Source organism: Aulonocara sp. 'chitande type north' Nkhata Bay, linkage group LG14 (assembly GCF_057382095.1).
Source record: "Aulonocara sp. 'chitande type north' Nkhata Bay isolate Kocher_YH1m ecotype deep benthic linkage group LG14, A_spYH_male_GT1.1, whole genome shotgun sequence".
In the NCBI taxonomy this organism is placed as follows: Eukaryota; Metazoa; Chordata; class Actinopteri; order Cichliformes; family Cichlidae; genus Aulonocara; species Aulonocara sp. 'chitande type north' Nkhata Bay.
This window is the reverse complement of record NC_141357.1, coordinates 28,253,341-28,270,083: the sequence shown is the minus strand read 5'-3', so window position 1 is coordinate 28,270,083 and position 16,743 is coordinate 28,253,341. Positions and strand designations below refer to the sequence as shown.

General features: G+C 37.3%; 2 protein-coding genes and 1 long non-coding RNA gene across 5 annotated transcripts; 2 read left to right on the top strand and 1 right to left on the bottom strand.

Moving 5' to 3' along the window:
• Positions 1-220: 220 nt before the first annotated feature.
• On the top strand, positions 221-4,055 carry LOC147314831 (uncharacterized). Its single transcript, XR_015124530.1, has 4 exons — positions 221-376; positions 1,977-2,113; positions 3,340-3,384; positions 3,506-4,055. It is a non-coding gene; the product is annotated as an uncharacterized LOC147314831 (long non-coding RNA).
• Positions 4,056-5,845: 1,790 nt separating this feature from the next.
• Positions 5,846-11,837, top strand: paf1 (PAF1 homolog, Paf1/RNA polymerase II complex component). Of its 2 annotated transcripts, none has more exons than XM_086261892.1 (14): positions 5,846-6,059; positions 6,856-6,885; positions 7,006-7,098; positions 7,210-7,331; positions 7,424-7,490; positions 7,573-7,674; positions 7,826-7,931; positions 8,950-9,018; positions 9,162-9,265; positions 9,384-9,500; positions 9,665-9,793; positions 9,981-10,086; positions 10,594-10,672; positions 11,140-11,837. In XM_086261892.1, the coding sequence occupies exons 1-14, from the start codon at positions 6,013-6,015 to the stop codon at positions 11,565-11,567; spliced, it is 1,599 nt and encodes a 532-aa protein (XP_086118018.1). In that variant the 5' UTR covers positions 5,846-6,012; the 3' UTR covers positions 11,568-11,837. The 2 variants fall into 2 exon arrangements, with proteins under 2 accessions (XP_086118018.1, XP_086118017.1); XM_086261891.1 differs by having other exon boundaries at positions 5,847-6,059; positions 6,853-6,885.
• Positions 11,838-12,130: 293 nt separating this feature from the next.
• Positions 12,131-14,680, bottom strand: gmfg (glia maturation factor, gamma). 2 transcript variants are annotated; one of them, XM_086261893.1, is made up of 7 exons: positions 14,573-14,680; positions 14,063-14,159; positions 13,868-13,917; positions 13,735-13,784; positions 12,897-12,979; positions 12,645-12,718; positions 12,131-12,294 (listed from the first exon to the last, which is right to left on the bottom strand). In XM_086261893.1, the coding sequence occupies exons 1-7, from the start codon at positions 14,573-14,575 to the stop codon at positions 12,223-12,225; spliced, it is 429 nt and encodes a 142-aa protein (XP_086118019.1). In that variant the 5' UTR covers positions 14,576-14,680; the 3' UTR covers positions 12,131-12,222. The 2 variants fall into 2 exon arrangements, with proteins under 2 accessions (XP_086118019.1, XP_086118021.1); XM_086261895.1 differs by lacking the exon at positions 14,573-14,680 and adding an exon at positions 14,268-14,350.
• Between the last annotated feature and the right edge of the window lie 2,063 nt (positions 14,681-16,743).

Genomic DNA, 16,743 nt, shown 5'->3' with positions numbered 1-16,743 from the left:
TAGATTTTTGATATGGAACATTATCTTGCTAGCAGAAGCTATTAGAAAATGGATTCACTTGCTATAAAGAGATGGACATGGTCACCAATAATACTCATTGTTCCAAAGTGTGACAAGAAAACGTTTCTGACATCATTACACAACCTGCACCAACATATGATACAAGGCAGGATGGATACACAATGTCATGTTGTTTGGACAGGACCTATCAGCGTCCGCGGACCACGGCTTAAATGAACCGATGTTGTAATTGGTTCTGAAAGCGGAACTGCGCTTGACGCGTAATGTGACGAGCATTGTAAACAAAACTATGGTAAATGTTTCCTTAGCCTAGAGAAGAAGGAATGCTGTCTCAGGAGTCTTTTCCTTGAGTAAGGTAAGAGGCCTAAAACACGAATTCCCCTATTTAGATACCGCTTTCTTGTTAACAGTATGGGTGTGTGCGGCAAATGAAACGTTAGCTAAAAGCCAGTGGCTCTAGTTTTTTCATCTCTTGTAGCTAACATAACTCGATTTCTGCACCGAAACTCGCGTAAACAGCTCATTACTCTAACGTTATCGTTAAGGTAAAAGTCAAATCCAATGGTTAGCTCAAGCACCCATGCACTCTCAATGCTCGAAAGTGTCTAGGTAGATGGCTAGCGGGACTGTTTATAGCTTGACATTAGCTAGCTACTCTCACTGTGTCTGTCACGCTGAACGATAATTGTGGACATTAAATAAAATATGACTCTGCACAGGTTTTGTGCGGTCAATGTCGATGAGTTTGGCAAAACTAGCTTTCATTTCATTGTTCATAATTAATGATTTTTTTTTAAACGTATCTTTTCTAAAAGATGAAAGATTAGCGGCACCAGGTATTTAACATCAGTTAATGAGTTTCTGTTCTTGTTGTCAATGACTCTCAAACATTGACTCAAATCTTTTCCACAACCAATTAATTAAACGTGAAACATGCACGGAAATTAAATGTATAGGGCAAAACACACAGGCTATACAATATTAATGAACCTGAAGGTCAATATTATTATTATTTTCTGGACCCCCGTGGCCTCCCTCTTCCCCCTGGCAAGACTGTGCTGGTAATGAAATAAATAAAATAAAGGTGAGCACGAAGTAGGAAGACTCCTTAGAATGAGTTGAAAAAAATAAATTGTCCTTTATTCCTGCATATACACTTTTTACTTTTGTGTGTGTCATTTGTATTGTCTCACTTTGTATGTTCCTCAACTTTATCTGTTTTTGGTGTGCCACCCCAAATATTTTAGTGGCCCACATTTGGCCACCCTTATGAAAAAATTGTGGAGGTGCCCCTGCTTCAGTAATGTTGAGGCCTAAGCTCTGGAAAGGCCAATCATGACTCTGTGTTTTTGTTTTGTTCCCCCCTCCCAATGCATTCACAGAAACTGGTTGAAAAGCAACCAGTTTCCAGAGGAAAAAGTTGAAAGACCTTCAAATTGTATTGTTTAGCATTTTCCATAGAATCAACTACAGAAATGGAAGTAAATTGTGTATTTAGTTGCTACTAATAACAAAGTGCCTAAAGATACAGTTTAAAATCACTTCTTTGCCAAGGTGTCACTTGTGCGTCGATAAAACACTAATTAATCCTGTAACTTGGGTGCTTGAATTATTTCTTGGTCAGCCTTAAGTGGTTAACAGAGAAACATTCCTATGAAAATGGTCAGGTACAATGACCGAATTTAAAAACTCGTGAAAAAGCAGCCACTGTCCAAACGAAAACACGGAAAGACCTTCAGAAAGGCTGAGGAACTACTGCTCAAGACAACTTTAAAAAGTTACCAAAAAGCCTGAGTACAAAATCTAATACCTTGAGGAGAGGCTCAAGACTTTTGGACTGCATGTTGTATGTGCTACAGACATAATTTGATTGTTATTTGGCAACAACATGGTGCCCACTACCTTCATAAAACTGAAGACATCACTTATTTATGACGCATGTGTCGTCCTCACAGAGCTCCAGGATGTTGTGTGAAATCCTGCTCACATCGCTATGGCTCCTGTTTGTTATCTTCTGGCTGGAGTTGATAAGCCTGTGGTTGTTCCTGTCCATGTTCTTCCAAGACCGTGCATTTTACCACTGGGGGGATGGGTAAGAGATTGTTCTATGGTGTCTTTTTTTTTTTTTTTTTTAATATTTTTATTTCTTGAGTGATTAAGTTGTATCTACATATCTCACAATATCCGAATTAAATGTAGTCATTCTTCATCTAAGTACCTGATTTATTCTACTGCTTTTCCCATTGAATTGGTTTAAGGCTGCGCCATCCTCTTGTCGCCTTATTAGCTAGGATCCATAGACAACTTCTGCTATTAATTTATTTAAAAAGTTGTCTCTGACAATGAGAGCTTCGTGTCAAGAGCAACTAACCTATCAGGACTACGTTGAATGCATTGCTTTGGAACAAACACTTGTTCAGAAATTCCTCAGTTTTCTATGCAAATAAAATACAGTTTCTTCTGCTGCATATGTTTTGATTCAACACACACCAATAACAGACCAATCTGGGAACAGTTAGATGTGTGCAAGATGGCACAGTTGTGCTGAGCAAATTCAATGCTCTTTCAAATTTGAGTTTTTCAAGGGCAGTTAAGTATGTGTCAGTGTGTTGTTACTAAGTCAGATTGATTTGTACTGTCACCCATAATTATAAACAAGTTTGACTTCACATGACTCATGTTTTGCTCACTGAAATGTCTTTGAACTAACTTGGACAAAGTTTGTGGAAAAAAGAGAGACTGTAGACTCACAAGGATTGAAAGTAAAGATGTCACAATTTTAAACTATGGCTGTAATTTGATCTTAACCCTCAAGCCCTGTTTTGAACTCCTTACCTGTCTGAGCTCCTCTCTGCCTATGCTCCAGGAAAAACCACGAGGTCTAGCTCAAAACTAATGCTGTCCATCCCACGGACTAACCTCAAATCCCGTGGTGATAGACCCTTCTCTGTGGCAGGTCCCAGACTTTGGAATAGTCTCCCCTTAAATATTAGATCAGCACAAACACTTGAGCAATTTAAATCTTTACTAAAGACACATTTCTATGCCCTGGCTTTTAACACACTATGACCCAAGCATTTTGGTCTTATTTGAATTAGTTTAGCTATTGTTTTAATTCTTTTACTGTCCTATTATTGTTTTTTTTTTTTTTTTATTGTTATTATTGTATTACATTGTTGCTTTTTAATACCATTTTTATATTGTTAAGCACTTTGTGCAGCATCGGCTGTTTGAAATTTGCTATATAAATAAATTTGACCTTGACCTTGAACTAGTAGATGGGAAAAATATTTTAAAGCCATTCGCTTGTCATTGCAGGATGTTTGCAGATGATCCTGGACAGATGATCTACATGTTAAGCCGGTATGAATTATGTCTTGATTCAGTGTGTTGTGGGTTTTTGTTTGTTTGTGTGGTGTTTTTTAAAATATGAGCTGTTTGTTTATACCTGTATGCAAATCTGATCTCTTGTCCCTTTCCACAGCGCTGATGCCCAGACAGAGACGCAAACCTGAGATGGAGAAAAGAAAAGAAAACAAGAAGTCCACTAAAGACTCTGAATGGAGAGCTGTTGAAGTAATGTGGCTGAAGAATATAAAAAAAGGCAGGAGCCTTTTTTTTTTTTTTTTTTTTGTCCTGCCTGGCGCACCCTTGTGCACAGTCCACTTTCAATAACAGATGGTAGAGAGGTACAGCATGAGTGAAGGGCCAAGCTGAGATGCAGAGGGGTGTGTGCAACATTTATGATTTTTACTCTCAAATTTTGGTGAAACAGAATGAATGTAAAGGAACTGTTGATTCAGAAGAGACTATGCTTTTTTTTTTTTTTTTTTTTTTTCTTGGGTCTACCATTTCATTTTAAACTTTTTTTTTTTTTCTTTTTAAATGTTGAGTGTTTTGATCATGTGATTCTATGCAACTACATTTGTTGCTTTTTACAGCTTATATTCATGGTTTCAGAAAGCTGATGACTGTAAATCTGTTACCAGATTATTATATATATATATATATATATATATATATATATATATATATATATATATATATATATATATATATATATATATATATATATATATATATATATATAAAATAATAAAAAAAATATCTCTTTTTTCTTTTTATTATTTGTTCCAGTCAATTATCAGGTGTTTGTATGTTTGATGCTACAGCTTTTAACAATGAGCTACTTTTGAATGTTGGATTTGATGGAACACATGTGATGAGTGTAGAATAGGTAATTAATAATTTGATCAAATATTTTTATACACTTAACACTAAGCGTTTCACCTACAGTACATAAAGCATTATTTGAGCTTGAAGGAGGTATCTAGTATTACAAATTTCAGCCTTTATCTGATTTTGATCAACTGTATTACCACTCTTATAAAATAAATCTTATACCAGGTCAGAAGATGGCAAGGGAAATGTATTCATTTGTAAAAGGGGATCAAGAAATGTATCGGGGGAATGGTAGCAAGTGTATAAAGCAACTCTTTTTTTTTTTTTTTTTTTTAAATATATAGATATATCCAGTACATAAAAGGAAAAGTCCACTTTTCAAACATATTAGTCTCAGCTAGCCTGTGAGATTATTTGTCTGCCAGCCATTTTTGTGTTATCTTTAGGTGTCTGTTGATTAAATGGTTTCCCCTGAAACAGCATATTTGGGTTTTCTTCGTTTCAATAAATTTTTCTCCCAGAGAGCCAAATGTTGTCACTTTTAAACTGGTCTTAAACAATAGTTCTACAAGCTTTCTGAAGAGCTTTTTTGAGGGTATTTCAATTTTATTGGAAAATGTATTTCTTTAGTCAAATATATGGAAAAAATGCCAAAGATAAGTTTGGAAGAAACTAGTGTTGGGTTTTTTGTTCTGTTTTTGCACCAACAAGTTGATTCCCAAAGATCTATTAAATGAAAGCTTGTATTGGGTCAAGGTGAGGACAAGAAGTAGGAGACCTACAGCAGATGAGCTGTGTGTGTGTGTGTGTGTGTGTGTGTGTGTGTGTGTGTGTGTGCGCTTAAGAAGTTGGAATCCAGCAAAGACCTGATACAGGAGCTGCAGTTGATCCATCTACCGTTGATGCTCACTTCAACCTCATCAGAAATGGTGTGATAGGAGGGGTCTCTGTTACACCTGTTTGAATCTATTAAGCAAGGTAAACTGGGAGAAAAGGCTGAGGTATGCCAAATTCCAGGAGAACTGGATGAAACATCAGTGGCAACAAGTCTTCTATATTAATTTATCCAAATCATCACTGTATGTATGGAGGAAGTCAGAAAAGGCACAACAGTCAATGTCTACATCAGCTGTAAAACATGGAGTCTAAGTCAGTAGTGTGACTTACTGACATCATTACAGTATCAGATTTTGATCCACCATGCAATACCATCCAGCAGAGGCTTAATTTTTCATGTCAATGATCCCAAACACATTGCAGTAAAAGCATACATAGATTTAAAAAATAAATAAATATTAGTCATGGACTGGCTTCCCCAGAGCATACACCTTGATGCTATTCAAGCAGTGCTGGATCATTTCAACAAAGAACAGGAAAAAAAGCCAGTCAGTATTCAAAGAGCTTTGAATGTCCTTAGAAACCTGAAGCAGATTTCTGAAAACTACTTATAGGAAAGCTTGCCTAACAGAGTTTAGGTTGTGTTGAAGAATAAAGGTTGTCATACCAAATACTCTGTTTCAAAAATCGCCAATGTCCCCTTTTCCTGTGAAATAAAATTTTAAAAAAAAGGACAACGGGTTGTTCAAGTACTTCAAATTCCAGAACACTAGGAGGCGCTCACAATAAAGAAAGTCCACTTAAGAACTGGAGATGTGGATACACTACCGGGTCATCATCCCATCCTGCTAATAAAAGATGAAAACGCACTCAGGCCATGAACTCGATAGGAGTTAATGTTTTTTGTTGACTTCGGACGTATTTGTGCAAACAAACGGTTTTGTTTTTAATTTTAAGCGTTTTTTCATAAACATGGCTCCAACGATTCAGACACAATCTCAACGAGAAGACGGCCACAGGTACGTTCAACAGTGCCTTTACAAGTTCGCGTACCTGAGTGGTTTCTGTACGTTTTGTGTCAGTTTACGACACGGAATTAAGGTTAATGCAGAAACAAGTGGTCAGCGGGTCCCAGGGTGCTTTTGTGATGTGTGTAGCATTAGTCGGAAGTGTTAGCAAACAAACAATCAAGCTTAACGTTCGGCTAATTTACGAGAAGCTTACAGAAATCAGCGTAGGGATTTCCATAAGCTTAGTGTCAGTAGTTTGTGCCGGTCAACAATTTATTATTATTATTATTATTTTTAGCAGCACTAATGTAAAGTTCAGGCAAATCAAAAGCTGACTTTATGTTGGCTACAAGAATGCTAACAACAATGTGGCGGAAAAAAGGCGCCTGAAAGATTAGTTATTAAGTACTAAAAAATAGTGGTTTTAAGTTTGTCATATGTGTAGGGTAGCTTTTGTTCCTTTTAAACATGATAACGCACAAATACCCCTTCCAGTGTTGCCATTGCCAATATTTGTTTTGAATTTTTGGTCGTTCGTTTGTAATCTTGCAAAATACAATAAAACAAATAAAATGAGAGTTAGCTTGTAATTAGTTTAAGCTGTACATTTCAGACCACAGTGAAAAGTATGTATAGACAACATAAGGAATGCCCTATTTTTGCCCAAAAGGAGAGGTTCTCTGTTTTCCAAGTTGAAGACATTTGGATTCTTAATATAAAATTAAATTGTGTAGTAAAGGGATTGTGCACTCTTTACTACTAACCAATGGCTGTTTTGTTTTTTGTTTTTTTTTTCTTCCAGCAGGCCATCCTCTCACAGAACCGTCCCAGAGAGGTCAGTAGATTAAAAACATATTTGTATGTACTTAGTTTCTGTCAGGTACAGAAACTGCTTCTGTATGTGAAGATTGCTGGCTTACCATTGGTGTATTCTTTACTTTGGTGCTCTTGACAGGTCTGGAGTTGTCTGCAGAGTGAAATACTGCAACACCTTGCCTGACATACCCTTTGATCCTAAATTCATCACTTATCCATTTGATCAGCACAGGTATTCATTTTTCACTCCACTGAATGGAGTGAATACAAGTATTCACTTCCCATCAAGTAAACATGTTTAAACACACACCCATATATAACCTGTGGTTTTCTTTATTGGCAGGTTTGTACAGTATAAAGCCACTTCTCTTGAGAAGCAGCACAAGCATGAACTCCTGACTGAACCAGACCTTGGGGTCACCATTGATCTTATCAACCCAGACACATACCGCATAGACCCCAACAGTAAGTCTCCATCAAGGTTGATCCTGTTCTTAATTTACATTGTGAATTATTTAAATGTCTGCACAGACTAAGTTAATCTTTCACATTTTCAGTTCTGTTGGATCCCGCTGATGAAAAACTGTTGGAGGAGGACATCCAGGCTCCATCCAGTTCAAAGAGGTATGACTACTAAATAGGCTGGTTTGTGTTATGCATTCAGCAATATTTTTTTATTTTGAGCAATTTTCCCCTTCCCTATAAGGTCGCAGCAGCATGCCAAAGTTGTCCCATGGATGAGGAAGACGGAATACATTTCCACAGAGTTTAACCGATACGGTGTTTCCAATGAGAAAGTGGAAGTCAAGTAAGTTGGATCAGTGAACTCCACCTTTACATTTCACACATCAGAATCAGAATACTTTATTGATCCCTGGGGGAAATTATTTTTTTTGTTACAGTGCTCCTGCATGTTCTAGGTGTTCATGTAATCGAGACGTTTTTGTTTTTGCGTTTAGGATTGGAGTGTCTGTCAAACAGCAGTTTACAGAAGAAGAGATCTACAAGGACCGAGACAGTCAGATTTCTGCGATTGAGAAGACGTTTGAGGATGCACAGAAATCTGTGAGTGAGCATATTAATATGCTGCTTGATTATGGCTAAAATAATAATCACGATTATTTTTACTGAAATTGAGATCTCAATTATTTGACGATATTTATTTAACAATGTACTGAATATTGGCTTTAAAGATTGTCAAAAAATAATATAAAATAGTGTGCAAATACTGATAACAGTGCAAATTTTGCAATACAAAAAATAACTGAAAAGTGTTGATTATCACTGAGCAGTGGTCTTTGGCGAGGAAAAACATTACCACGTTTGTTATCTCCTTATATCTCTGGGAGCTGGTGGGATATTTAGTCGCGTTGTACAGGGTATTGTGAATGCAGGTCTGTGAGGATGAAGCAGGTGTTGTCGAGAGTTTTTCTCTGTGCTCCTTCATTGTTTGATCGTATGTCACTTTGTGAGCGGTCTTCAAATGATTGAATAAATTTGTAGTGTTGCTCTGTGGTGCAGCTACGACACCGTAGCAAAGCTGACACACTACGCGAACCCATAATGTTTCCACACCACTGAAGTCGTTTTACCTCTCTTTTCAACCAACGGCATTCTTTCTTCAGCAGCCATTATCCTCTCCTCTCCAAATAACTTCTGCTTACCTTTTCGAGCTTTCCGAGCGTCCCTCGGGTCCTCTTGTTGTGACGGGTGTTCGAAACCCAGAGAGGTGCGCTTGATTTGCCACACAGAGCAACGCGAGAGTAAAGCACGAGGGAGGTGCTAATAATCGGCTCAGTCATTTTTAATGATCATTGAAAGCCCAGATCGTAATTTAGATTAAAATTCGATTGATTGAGCAGCCCTAGCTCAAATCCTTCTCTCCTTACACCAACAAAATGATATAATATGTAAAAGAAATTAGTTCAATTTAAACCTTGTATTGGATGTGCGACTCTTGTTCCGGCAATTTAAAAATAAATAAATAAATTGTTCTGTTTGTCAACTGATTTCTTTTATTTTGATACGTGTTTGTGTTGGTAAGCTACAAACTAGCTAAAATGGAGTTGTTCTTGATCTCCAGATTACACAGCATTACAGCAAACCCAGAGTTACTCCTGTGGAGGTACTACCTGTGTTCCCTGACTTTAAGGTGAGCTAAGTCCTTAACTGAATTTATTTGTATTAACCCATGGAACCTTAATGATTGAAACATGCATGCAACAACAACAAAAGAAATCCACTTTTGTTGCGCTGGTAGTTAAAAATAATAAATACATTTTCTCTTTGCCCCAGATGTGGATCAATCCATGTGCTCAAGTCATATTTGACTCCGATCCTGCACCTAAAGACATGTCTGGACCAGCAGCTGTGGAAATGATGTCTCAGGCCATGATCAGGTATGATCAGATGTGTTTTCTCTGTTCTCCTCTTCAACCGCTTTTATTTTTGTTTTTGTTGTTGTTGTTTTGTTTTTTTTGTTTTTGTTAAATGTCACTTGTTGTTTGTGAAATATAGAGGTATGATGGATGAAGAAGGAAATCAGTTTGTGGCCTACTTCCTGCCCAATGAGGAAACGCTCCGAAAGCGCAAGAGAGACTTTGAAGAGGGGATTGATTACATGCCTGAGGATCTGTAAGTAAAATAATGCATCACAAACATGTATCTGTGGAATTTACTGCATTAAATAAACATTAATTGGGTGTTATTTATTTTACTTTATTTTATTTTTTTTTGAGTGTGTTTGGTGAAAGTGTACTGTACACAAGTATAATGGAATTTTGTATGGTATGTTTCAGCTATGATTACAAGATAGCAAGGGAATACAACTGGAACGTTAAGAACAAAGCCAGCAAAGGCTATGAAGAGAACTACTTCTTTATCTTCAGAGATGGAGACGGTGTTTACTACAATGAGCTGGAGACAAGGTGACACCTTAGAAATGATTTGTATATGTTGACACTTGGATGGAAAATATTTTTAACTACTTCAACATTGTACATGTTGGTTTGTTGCACAAGTTTTGGTATTGGTGGTATTGATGTTGTTGCACAAACCGTCATGACAAATAACTGGCTGGCCAAGACCTTTTACAACTGTTATTCTGGCCTGTAGGGTGCGCTTGAGCAAGAGAAGAGCCAAGGCTGGAGCACAGTCTACAACAAACGCTGTGCTGGTGTGTAAGCACAGAGACATGAATGAGAAGGAGCTTGAAGCTCAGGTGAGTGCATTTCATTGTTTTTCAGAGCTTTCAATCAAGAGTTTAGCTTTCCATCCTATAGTTTGCTGATGAAGCTAGAAACGTATGTTGTTGTTACTGAAAAATTTTTTTTGTTTGTTTGTTTTGTTTTTCTTGGAAGAAGGTTGGGATTGATACAATGTCTTTAAAGACAAAGAAAACTATTTAGAAGTTTAGAACTGTATGATTGATCTAATAGAAGTAGTTCCGCTGCAACACATTTGATAAACAAAGTAGTTGCTATACAAAAGAAGTGCCGGTATGGGAGGTGTCTTTTATTGCTTTAAGCAAAAAAACCAAAAACTAACGGGGTCAATGATGGTTTGCATTATTATATATATTTAGCCCCCTGCTTCCAGCGTTTTCCACGTCACTCGACAGACTACACTAGATTACAAATTCTTTCTAGGAATGGCCGTATACTTTGATTTTTGTCATTCCTCTGTTACTGTGTATTTATAACTGACTGCCTTCACTGTGATTTTTCAGGAGGCACGTAAAGCTCAGTTGGAGAACCATGAGCCAGAAGATGAGGAAGAAGATATGGACAAAGAGACTCAAGATTCTGGTTAGTTGTTGACATATAATTTTTACTGACTTTTCTACCCTCTACCCAGAATTGTCTGGGGAAGGACTCTGATGATTTGATTTGATTGTTTTTGTCGAATTAAGCAACAAACTTTGTTTTAGAAATACGTGACAGTCTGGGCGGTGAGCTACCAGAGCATTTTCTGTAATTTTACACATTTATGATGTATGGAAACTGTCATGTGCTGTTGAAATTGCACGTCTTTAGCTTATATCTAGGTAACTGGAACGATTCTTATATAGTGCTTTTTTTTTTTTTTTTTTTTTTTTAAACCTGAGCACTTATTGCACTTTATTATCTAAATCTAATTAATATTTTGGGGATTAAATCTGTAGTGAAATGTCTTTAAAGTGCAGTCTCATTTGTCCGTATGTGCCCTCAATGTAAAATGAGTTTGAGCGATTGTCAGTAACTATGCTAAATCAGCAAACTGCTATTTTCTCCAGGTGATGAGAAGAAGGGCAGTGGCAGCGAGGCAGAAAACTCTGGCAGTGAATCTGAGAGAGACGATGAAGAACAGGAACAAAGGGGAGAAGATGAGGACGAGGATGAAGACAGAGGGAAGAGGAGGCGGAAGGCAAGCGGCAGTGGTAGCGAGAGCGGCGAGGAGAGGACCAGAGAAATGCGAGATGAGGAAGAGATCTTTGGCAGTGATGACGACAGCGACGACAATGAGCCAAAGAATTCAGCCAGGAGCAGCGGGGAGGAGGGCAGCGACAGTGAGGATGAAGGAGGGAACAGAAGAGGCAGCCGGAGTCGCAGCGCCTCTCCTGCAGGCAGCGACCGCAGCAGCGACCATTCAGAGACTCGGGCTCAGAGTGGGAGTGGAAGTGACAGAGGCTCAGATTCCAGTGACGCCAGCGACAGTGAATAAGACCAGTGAGCCGGTGACCTGTCTTATCTATATATTGAGCTCCAAACATTGGCGCTCTTACACTGTCATTGAGTATAATATTGGCCTGATGTGGGGCTGAAATTTCTTGCTGATTACAAATTGTTTATGAAATGCTGGTAACCTTTCACCTGGATACAACTCTGTTTAATCCAGTTTTTATTTGTAGATTTAACTCTAGTTGCTATTTGTACGCCATTCCTCTATGTTGTTTGCCAGATGGTCATTAAAGGATCATGTTTAAAGAAAAAATGAAAGAAGTTTTCCACTCTTGAAATGCCTTTGGAGTGGGAATAGTGTAAAGCATGTGGGCTCTCAAAGCAGGTAATAAATTGTAGACGACATTTTGTAAAACAAACCTCTGACCAGAGTTTGTTCTTTTTCTGCGTCTTTTTCTGATTTGGGAACCTCTTGAGTATTTTCATGAATTTAACCTGTGCTGTAATTAGTACAGCTGATCTTATAGTATTGTATTTGTTCATCTGAAAAAAAACAACAACCCTAAAATGACTGATTTAAATGCAGAACTGACAAAGCTGTTTGGGTTAAAATGTTTATTAACAATTCCATACACACCAGATGGACATTAAACTGACAGCCTCGTAAAGGAACCTTTGGAGATGCAGAAGATGTACATTCAGCGAAAAAATGACAGGTGGCTCTTCAGCCATTCTTCTGTCAAGTCATCGGGGTTTCTTGTTTCAAACACCTTAGAGAGTAAAGCAAAGAAATTATAAAATGAGCAATAGCTCATACACAGGAGAATTAACATGTAAGAAAAGGCATGTTTATAAGAAAACATTACATTAAAATATGAATAACCTGCTAAATAAATTGGCAGTAAACATAAAAGTATGTCTGTCAACTACATAACTAAAAACAACTGAGTAGATTTCAGAGAAAAGTAAATCTGAGACTTTCAATTAAAATCTACAAATTTACAGATTTTCAATTTCTCTGAATAAAAAGTAGAAATATTATACATTGTTACATTAAATACTAGTGTATTTACTCAACATACCACTGTATATTATAAACTCATAATTTTGTGATAATTACCTTTGTGAGCTCTGCAGTTTGGACCAGTCGATTCTTGCTTCCTGCATACATCATCTGCTGCTCTGGCTTGCACCCTATTAAAATGAAAGTGACATTTTTTGGGGGGTAATTTTAATACTCGCCCAAACATATCTTTAGAATTCTAATTCAACCTTCATCACCATAAAAACATTTAAAAGTGTATTTTAGATTAGTTTACTTTGCCATTGTTGCTACAATGCTTTAAGAATCTAGATTACTGTAACTGCTTACCCACAGGACTGGAGAATATGAAACACAGCGGGTAAGACACTCTGCCATCATCATGGACATATTTGTAGCTGTAGACAATGAATGTACGTTTCTGTCAAGGAACTTTTCTGTGTATATAACCATATCAGTAGAATCTGCACAGGAGCAAGCAGAAAGGAGTCTGAAGAGGTGTAGGTATGAATTGGAGAGAAGAGGAATGAAAGTCAGTAAAAGCAAGACAGAATACATATGTGTGAATAAGAAGGAGACATGTAAAGGTGATGCTGGAAAAGTAGTGGCAGCAAAGGTGGATGAGTTTAAATACCTGGGGTCAACCAATCCAGTGCACAAGAGAGGTGAAGAAGAGTGCAGCCAGGGTAGAGTGGGTGCGAAAAAGTATCGGGGATGATTTATAAGGGTTTACAAGATGGCAATGAGACCTCTTATGATGTACGGTTTGGAGACCGTGACACTGGCAAAAAGACAGGTGGCAAAGCTGAATATGTTAATATTCTTTAATTTGATTGACAGGATTAGAGATGAAGACATCAGAGGGACAGCTCAGGTTGAGACAAAATTATAGCGGCAACCCTGAGACTGGACGTGTGCAGAAGGGATATGGAGCAATCAGGCAGGAGGAAAAGAGGACCGCAGAGGAGATTCATGGCTGTTGTGAAAAAGGACATGCAGAGGGTTGGTGTGACAGAAGAGGATAATAGGATAGAATGAGATGGAGGCAGATGATCAACTCCGGTGACCCAGAAGGGGAGCAGCCAACAGAAGATCACTTGATTTTGCAAAAAGACAAATTTTTTTTTTAATTAATAATTTTGCTTTTCATGATATGATGTAAGGATATCTGGGCTGCCGCTCTGGAAGTTCATTTCTTAAGTCATCCATTGAGATGTCCTAGAAGACAAGACAGAGTGCGAGAGACTTTTTAAATCAAAACAAACAGAGTAAATAAAGAGAGAAAGAAAAAATTGACTTACGTCATATTCCTCCTCAAGAATAACGAGCTGTTTCGCCATGTCTATTTTCACTAAGAAATTTCAAAGAGAAATCTTTTGTGCTTTGATTTTATTTTATATTAGTTGGTCTGCAGCTATTCATATGCGATGAAAATGTTTGATAATGGTTTTACAAATGTGAAGTACGTGTGTAAGGAACGGATAAACGTTACTTACTTAGTATGGCAGCATTGCTGGTCTCTTTTCGAAATCGAAACTTTTTCAGTTTATCTTTCAGACTTTCATCCACTTCACACACAACTAAAGAGCTTGACTGTAAAAACAGGCCATGAAAACATTAGTTAAATTGTGTCACTCTATTAAATGCTCAATATCTCCAGATAATACTGTGATAAATAGTTAAGTGGGCTGGTCTACAGACCAAAAATAGAAACAAAAAAACGGGGTGAAGGACATCTACTAGATCTGTAAAGGGCTCTATCCACCTTGCATGGGTATATTAAACATCCATGACACTCTTTGACATTTTGAGGGCAGGAAATGTGTTGCAGCAATATGCAAGATTGTAGTTTCCTGTTTTATAGAGCAAGGGGGATGGTCGCAATGGTTAAGTAGAACAAATATCTTTATGCGCACAGACAAATACGTAGTATTACGGTTCATCGAATGCAGTGAACTTCAATTGAAAAGCTAAGTCTTTCAAGAAATTGCATCAGTTTCACCTACCATTCTCAAAGGATCCTTCTCTGCTTTTAAGTCCTGAGGGTAACACCGCCTTGCTTAAACTGTTTGCGATAGACTGACAGTTACTTTCAAACTGTTAAAGATGGCAGGGGAGGGCAGACACAATGCTAGATCGCCTCTCAGTCATGCTTCCTCCTTTCAGCAGGAAAACATGACAGCAGTGGTGAAGCGGAGCAACGTATCTCAGTCTTTTATTGCATAGGGGATAAATTATGGAAAACATTTACACACTAAACTCACACATTTTACCGTAGCAGAAGAAGCTGGAGTTGAAATTGAATAATTTTAGGCCATTTAAACCTGAAGATGATCAGGTTAATCATTTTGTGTTGTCTTTTACTGTCACTTAGTATCTGCGACTTTCACTTCCCTTTATAATGTGAACGTGAATATCAAAGTGAAACTTGCAGATGTAGAAGACGTCTTCATATCCTTAAACAATAGCAAAACAGAATGTTGTTTAGGAGTTGAAGTATTTTATTTATACAATTTAAGTCATAATAATAAAAAATAAGAAAGCTATTATGTTTAAGCAGCCAAAAGTGTGGGAAGAATAATTTATTTAAAAAAAATTCTTACTGTTTTACATTCCGGTTACATTATGGAAGGGCAACCTATAAATCACAAGTGACAGCACATTGTAATATTAGAGTTGATACTGGATTTTTTGGTCAATATTGGAATTTGTAAGGCACTGGTCACTTACACATGCTCTGTGTTGCCTTATAGGGCCTTTTCCCACCACGCCTGAAACTAAAAGGCTTAAGTCAGATCTCACACTCTGCACGACTGCCGTGCATTCAAGAATCTGCAGCCTGAAAGAAATCAGTTTCCTTTCTTTATGAATAAATTACATTACACTTACACAGCAACCTACCCCGGTGCCCAGGAATATTGTCAAATTAGAAGTGTAAATTAATTGTGTATCTGATAGGAAAGAAATTTATTGCCATGCTGCTCTCTACTGGTGGAAATTGTAGGTATGTTGCACCTCTGGCCAAACACACTTTGCTGTTTCCTAGACCATTTTGTTTTAAATAAAAATAATTAGGTGCAGTGACCCTTTTTATCTGTACTGATAAGTACCAATTGTGTTCTTCATGATTCAAAATTGGTATTAATAAAATAATGGAAAGGAAGTAATGAATAATAAATGCCAATGAAATTGTAACAGCAAAGGAACGTTAACAATAAGCAAGACAACTGATAGACAATACCCAGACAGTAAAAGCTACCATATGCAGTTTAATTTAGTAGATAAAATCTTTTAGTCTTGTGTTTTAAAAAGTGAATTTTTAAAAAGATGCTACAGAGTCTGCAAGTGGCAAAAGCCACCTTTAGATGTAGTCACTACTTTGAAAGGGCAGAAGGGTCACATCCTAGGATGTAAGTGTATGAACTGAGCAATATGGTCAACGTTTCCGCTATTTAACTAGGGCCAGCATTAATTTAACAGTGGTTAGTAACATTTGAAATCAATTCTAAAATATACAGGAAGCCCATGGAGAGATGCCATGATTATGGTGATGTGATAAAGTCTACTAAAACCATTGAAAAGGCTTTCTGCTATGTTCTAAACTAGCTGAAGGTGGAAGAGTGACTTTTCATTTATATCAAAGAGAATAAATTGCAGTATTAGGATGCACGTGTGGAGGACTTCTTTCACGTCTGAGTATGAGGATACTGGTTTTATTCTGGGGGTGCTTTTTTATTTCAAGGAAGAAAGACTGGAGAACTGAACAACCCAAACCTGAATAAACTGGAACTCCTGTATCTCTTTATATTTGTAAAAAAAAAAAAAAGAGCCAAGAGAACTCTTATTGCTATTCATGCCGTTTGGGGGACTGAACAATAACAATTTTTATTCTGATCTATAAGGTGGAAGAAAATGCAGCGTCTTCTAATATTCAGCATCAATATCACAGCAATAGCTAGGTCTCTGGCCCACTGTGTCTATGGTGACCAACAAACTTCTTTCTAAAAGATAAGAATGCAACAATCAACTGCAGAATCCTTGATAAGACCCTTAGTTTTACTTTATACACCCTTTCCTTCCAAATGCAGTCCAAATTTATTCATAAAGCACATTTAAAAACAACAAAGTTGACAAACATGCTGTACATGAAACAAAGGGTTACACAAAAAAATAAGAG